The 6,032-nt window shown below is 42.2% G+C and overlaps 1 protein-coding gene and 1 long non-coding RNA gene across 2 annotated transcripts in view; one reads left to right on the top strand and one right to left on the bottom strand.

The window, feature by feature from the left end:
* The window catches only part of LOC106102068 (epidermal growth factor receptor substrate 15-like 1), a 19,510-nt gene that overhangs the window by 4,370 nt on the left and 9,108 nt on the right, over positions 1-6,032 (bottom strand). The window contains exons 8-15 of the mRNA XM_013281475.1: positions 5,396-5,508; positions 2,098-2,259; positions 1,938-2,027; positions 1,473-1,670; positions 1,055-1,201; positions 863-964; positions 718-789; positions 411-590 (exon numbers count right to left, since the gene is read on the bottom strand). Coding sequence (XP_013136929.1) covers positions 411-590; positions 718-789; positions 863-964; positions 1,055-1,201; positions 1,473-1,670; positions 1,938-2,027; positions 2,098-2,259; positions 5,396-5,508 — 1,064 coding nt within the window. The remainder of the gene's footprint in view (positions 1-410; positions 591-717; positions 790-862; positions 965-1,054; positions 1,202-1,472; positions 1,671-1,937; positions 2,028-2,097; positions 2,260-5,395; positions 5,509-6,032) is intronic.
* Positions 2,541-3,164, top strand: LOC106102392. Its single transcript, XR_001225570.1, has 3 exons — positions 2,541-2,602; positions 2,670-2,827; positions 2,909-3,164. It is a non-coding gene; the product is annotated as an uncharacterized LOC106102392 (long non-coding RNA).

Here is a 6,032-nt window from a genome sequence, read left to right as displayed (position 1 = left end):
GGGCGTCATGCCGCTACTAAGGGGGAGCAAAACATTTCTGTGTAAACAAATATATAATCTGAAAACAAATAAGAACAAAACTTCCATACCTAGGCAGATATCATTTAATGTACGCAAATGTAAATAGTTACAATTAGTGTAGTACTGAAAATATCTGCCTGGCATATTAAAATAATTTAAAAAAATCAAATAAAATTAAAAAACATTTTATCGTTTAAGATTACCAATGTATGTGGATTTGACAATTCAATTTATTTTGTTTTCATGAAAAAATGTCCAAATAGCAAATAAACTTACGTTACATTTTACTATAGTAAATTATAAGATTGTAAAAAAGTAAAGATCTGTCTTTATCTATTTGTCTTATCCACATACAATGTCCAACCAATTTATACATTTTGTATGTGTACCTTGTGCGGGGGGTTGGGGCGAGGCGGCGCGGGGCGCGGGGGCGGCGTCTTGTGCCGCTTGCCCTCCGCCCCCGCCCCCGCCGCCGCCGCCGCCGGGGCTGCGGGGGGCGCGCCGCCTGACGGGGCGGAGCCCCTCGTCGGCGCGTGCAGCACTGCGAACGGATCCGACTCCCATGCACTCTGGATATTGACACAAGCATCACGTTAACTGATAAATTTAAATATAAATAGTATACTCTCTCTTTCACGCACATCCATACACACAGTATATCTATCTCTCTCTCTCTCTCTTTCTCTGACAACTCACATCATTAGCTGCGGCGGCTGGCTCGCTTGGGGCGAACGCGTCGCCGGCGAATGGATCCGCACCAAAACCGTCCTGTACAATAAACATACATGATTTTATTCAATTCAATAATGCCAAATAAATGTATTTCTCTGATTATGTGTACCTGAGCGTGTGCTGGCCCGCCGGAGGGCGCGAAGGGGTCGCTGGGGGCGAAGGGGTCCGCTGAGTGGGAGTTCGTCTTCGCGTCGGGGAAGGGCTCGTCCTCCTGCACAACACACGGACACATTCAGAATACGTTGTCGGTTGCACATTTGTCAGGTATCAATGTAGCAGCTGCAGCGCTGCGAGCACTGACGAGCGAGGCGCCGCGCGCTAGACGCTGCAGGTACTGCGGCTCGTGCAGCGGCTGCAGCGCTGCGGGCGCGCGCCCCGCCGCCATCGCCGCCAGCGCCGCCTCCATCGCGCGCTCGTGCTCCTCCAGGTGGTCGATCTTCACTCGCGCCTGTACAACAATAAATAAAATAAAGTTTAATCCTTACCAACACTACAATACAATTGTAAATTAACAAAAAAGTAATCAAATATAAAATAATGAAAAACTTAACTAATGAAATGAAAACAAAAATGAAATATTTAAAATTAGAGCTGCAATGCTGACTGGATTGGGTCCTCGCTCAGCTTTAAATGGATACTTCTAGCTAAAGAACCCAGTGCTGATCGTGAACATACAACATAGAACATGTCGGTACAGGACACGGTAGTGGTTTCCGTACTTGACTGAGCGCGAGCACGGTGCGCTGCAGCTGCGCAGTGAGCGCGTCCGCGGCGGCCTCCGCGTCGCGCAGCTCGGCGTGCAGCGCCTGCTCGCGCGTGCGCTGCGACTGCGCAGCTGCGCGCCTGCCCGCCACCTCCGCCTCCGTCTCCGCCGCCGCCGCCTCCTGCGCGCTCGCCTGCGACCGCAGCTTCTCCACCTGCGCCACACAACTTTACACTCGCACAACACTTTTATAGTCAAACGACCAGTGGATCGCATAACGCTGCTTGATCCGACGCCAGAGGATCTTTGAGGGGTAGGGACTCTCTTTTTTTTGAAGGCTCCTAAACCGTAACTGGAAATACCGCTGAAGATATAGTATTTATTTTTTCTTTCACTTTCAAAGAAATGTAACGTTAGAATGAAACACCAAAAGATACACTAATTGTACTTGGCACATGAGTTAAGATCAAATTCTCCTCACCTGTGTCTTTAGGTCGTTAAGTCGCTTCTGTGCTTCACCCTTCTGGTTCTCTAATTGTTTCAACGTCGCCGTCAATGTGTCGAGTTCGCGCTGAAAACATATTTCAACATAAGAAGATGGAATATTTCCCTCTTACTCTCACTCATGTTTAGTTTCTCACCTGCAAGCTGTCAGCCTCCCCCTCCTTGGCGACGAGGTCCTGCTGCTTGGCGGCCAGCTCGGCCTCCAGCGCGAGCCGCTCCCGCGCCAGCGCGTCCGCCTCGCGCGCTATCGCCTCCAGCTCCGGCGTCGGCTGCGGGCCCAGGTTCAGACCCGCCTCTGGCTGCACAACACCATACAAAAAATAGTCAATAACTGCTGCACTCACATGTTAAATGGTTCCCTTAGGGAAGAATTTGTATAAGAAATGTATATTCGCATCTGTATGCAAATATTTATAAAAACGGCGTAAAGTTTTATATATCTCAATAGATTCGCACAGCTAGTTTGCTAAAATAATTAAAAAAAATTGTAACCACATTCTACTGTCAAACTTTCAAATGAAATGCTTCGAAATAATTCAAAGAACAGAAATGTCAATGGAAGAAACAAAATGCATATAATAGAAATAATAATTTTAATCGTATTTACAAGATACGTCGATGCCTTTGTAGATTGTGACCCAGGTAAATTAAAAATGTCTATAGACACTGATTTTATATTTGCACATATTTTAATATCCAAATATTACAGATGATGAAAAAATAGCACACAATGCTACCAAACTTGTAGATTATTTGAAAGAAATTCACATTAAATGTGAGGCGATATCCGCTTACGAAGGTTCCGTGGCGCGCTTGCCTTGTGGTCCTGTTAAAGAAGGCCAGAAGACAACTTGGATGTATGCAGAGGTTATAAACATTTGAAATCGAGTTTTATCGAAGAAAGATACTTTATTTAATCATATGTTTTATAGTTAGGCATGGTTTCAGTCAATATACAATATCTCTTTCACACCTATGGAGGAGAAGGAGACAGCAGTGGAAGATGGTAACCTAACCATATACTACGTGAGACAATCCGACAAGGGAGTGTATCAGTGCAATATAGACTCTGTTGCCAATAGTTTAGTTGTCTTGCAAATTCTTGGCGATGAAGATAAATATAATGTGGTAAGTAAATGCTTTTTTTCTGTATATTTCCGTGCACTAATAATATATGTTTTCAGGTGAAGCCGTTAACATCTGGTGGTCCGTATCCCTCGTCTCCTGAGCGACTGAGCCACGAGCTGGTAGTCTATATACGCTGGTCTCCGTGGAGCGGCTGCAGCCGATGCGACCTCGTCGGCCGCCAGCGGCGTTACGGCTACTGTTACGTGCAATATACGGAAAATAGTGCGGTACTTGACTATTAATCGTTTAAGGTCTTTTTATTTAATTTTAACTTAAAAAATGACTTACCATAGGTATTTTAATTTTGTATTTCAGTTAAATTTCACAGATAACTCTGAATTTAACAATACTTTATTAAAAGATGAAGATGTTAAATTATTTAGAGGTATTGTCCTTTGATTTAAAATAATTGTGAAGTTTTCTATTGAATTTCTTAAAAATACTAAAAACTAAACGCACTTTGTTACCTTATTTTGATATCGATAATAATTGCGTACAAATCGATTTTATGGTAAATTTGAGAATTTAATTGAAGCCATGACCTAGTTACTTCTGATAACGGCGAAATGCACACTGCCATATGGAAATTGTTTGTTTTCTAACCAAATTTCTCTGAACATATCGATTAATAATTTTTTTATCTTTGATATTTAATCTGCAGCATTTCCTGGAGGAATTCCTTGCAAATTAAATCTATTGCCAGTAACTATAATCGAACTACCAGAGGTTCGTATGAGGAAAAACGAAATTATGATTGGACTATGCAAGGTAGAAGTTATTAAAAAAAATTAAATATTACTAAAATTTCACACTAAACATAAGTTAACAGCACAGAAAAAAGAAGATAACTGTTTTTTTTTAATATTACGATATTTACGTACCCCAGGTGGGCAACTGCTGTTATCGTTAGTGTTGTAATTTAAAATAAATATTTCAATTAGAACAGTTTTATGACAGTGGAAACCTACGCTTATATAACGTAGTTTTTAGGTACCATGCAAGAGTGAGATTTTCGAGGTGCGGGGGAGTGGAGGCGAGGTGTTAGAGCGAGCCAACAACAGCGAGGGCGTGTTCTCGCTCTGGCAGCGCGAGCCCCCGCAGCCCCCGCCGGTGGCTAGAGACATCATCTTCGCCACCAGGGGTGCTGCGGTACTCATCAAGTGCCCAGGGTATTACTATGTTCGAAGCGATCAGTGCTTTGTATTGTTTTGAACGAAAATATATGGAGCAAGTTTTTTTACATAAAAAATATGAGATTTTTGATAATTTACTAATACTTTTTGTACCATTCTAATTGAACTAGCCTTGTACTAGAAATAGTTAACAATAGTAGAATGACGATATTCAAACCCTCGACCATGTGATTCGAAATTTTTACCCTTAACCATTATTGAGCTTTAGGGGAACATGAATTTTAGAAATAAACGAAGGAACTTATAATATCTAGATAAAATAATAAAATCAGTAAATTATCATTGAATTAAATTGGCATAGTATGTCATAAAAAATGCAATTCCCAGTACGACATTACAAGACATCCCCGTGACGTGGCGAACGGGCGACAAGGAGGTGATCCCTCGGGAGGTGGACCTCAGCACTGGAGGCAGGGTGCATCTCAACGCTAGGGACCACATCGTCATCGCAGCCGCGGAGTACGCGGACTCCAATGTTTATAGGTACCGCTACTCTTAACAGTAAATAGTCGTAAATGGCTACCCTAAGTCCAGATTTATAAGAAATGTAAAGTCAGCTGCATGATGTACAGGTTAAACTATGTCCATGAATTACGAATTAAAAAAAATTTACAATTAACATGGACGCCCACGTGAAAAGACGCAGAACGTTTTAAGCTAAATATTTTCAAACTATCATACTTAAGGGGTAAACAAAACTAACAAATATTTAAATATTGCTAAATACTTAGCTAACAAGGGCCTTCATTGTCATTTTGATAGTTTTAGGGAATAATCTTATATAATCGATAATATATCGATTTAAGAAGTCATCTGTAGCAAAACTCATTATATGTGGACTACCGACTGTCGGCCATATAAGAATGTACTATTAGGAGCATTGCGTTTATTCCTCACCAATATATACTAAAAACGGACACACTATACACTACTCGCTTTTTTTTATAAGAGAAGGGGGCAAACGAGCGGCGAGAACACAGAAGTGGTCAACGACGCCTATAGACATCCGCAACATCCGGAACTACAGATGCGTTGCCTGCCTTTAAACTTGGCTCTTGTTGACAGTTGCTGGCGAGATCAGAAGTTATCAGGCGTAATAAAGCTGAAGTTATACAATGGGTGCAGTGGGGGGTGTTGGGGGTGCGGGGGGTGCGGGCGGCGGCTGTCGCTGCTGGGCGCAGCGTGCCTGCTGGCGCTGCTGCTGCGAGCCCTGCACACGCTGCACCACTGTCTACAGCGCTCCGCATGATGTACCACAATATACTTTTTTTTAGAGTTTTTACTCGTGTTGGTTTACGTTTCTGTGCATTTTACTCGCTATCTTATAGATTATTTTTAAAACAATGTCTAGTTGTCAATGTGTCATTGATTTATGGTTTGTTTTTAATTAAAGACAACGTAATTTTTTTTTAACTTTTAATGTTAAAGCATTTACTAATTTAATCCTAAAGAGTAGCATAACCTTCTCTTAAAGACGCTCACGAGGGTGTCACCAAAGTGGACACAGTGAGGGACAGCTTGCCCACGTTAGCATTCACTGTATATGTATGGCGAGTGGGAAAGATTGCCCACGTTAGCATTCACTGAATATGTATGGCGAGTGGGAAAGATTGCCCACGTTAGCATTCACTGTATATGTATGGCGAGTGTGAAAGATTGTCCACGTTAGCATTCACTGTATATGTATGGCGAGTGGGAAAGATTGCCCACGTTAGCATTCACTGTATATGTATGGCGAGTGGGAAAGATTG

This window comes from Papilio polytes, unplaced genomic scaffold (genome assembly GCF_000836215.1).
Source record: "Papilio polytes unplaced genomic scaffold, Ppol_1.0 DF823923.1, whole genome shotgun sequence".
Classification (NCBI taxonomy): Eukaryota; Metazoa; Arthropoda; class Insecta; order Lepidoptera; family Papilionidae; genus Papilio; species Papilio polytes.
Note: the sequence above shows the minus strand (reverse complement) of the source record. Positions and strands in the feature narration are given on the sequence as shown.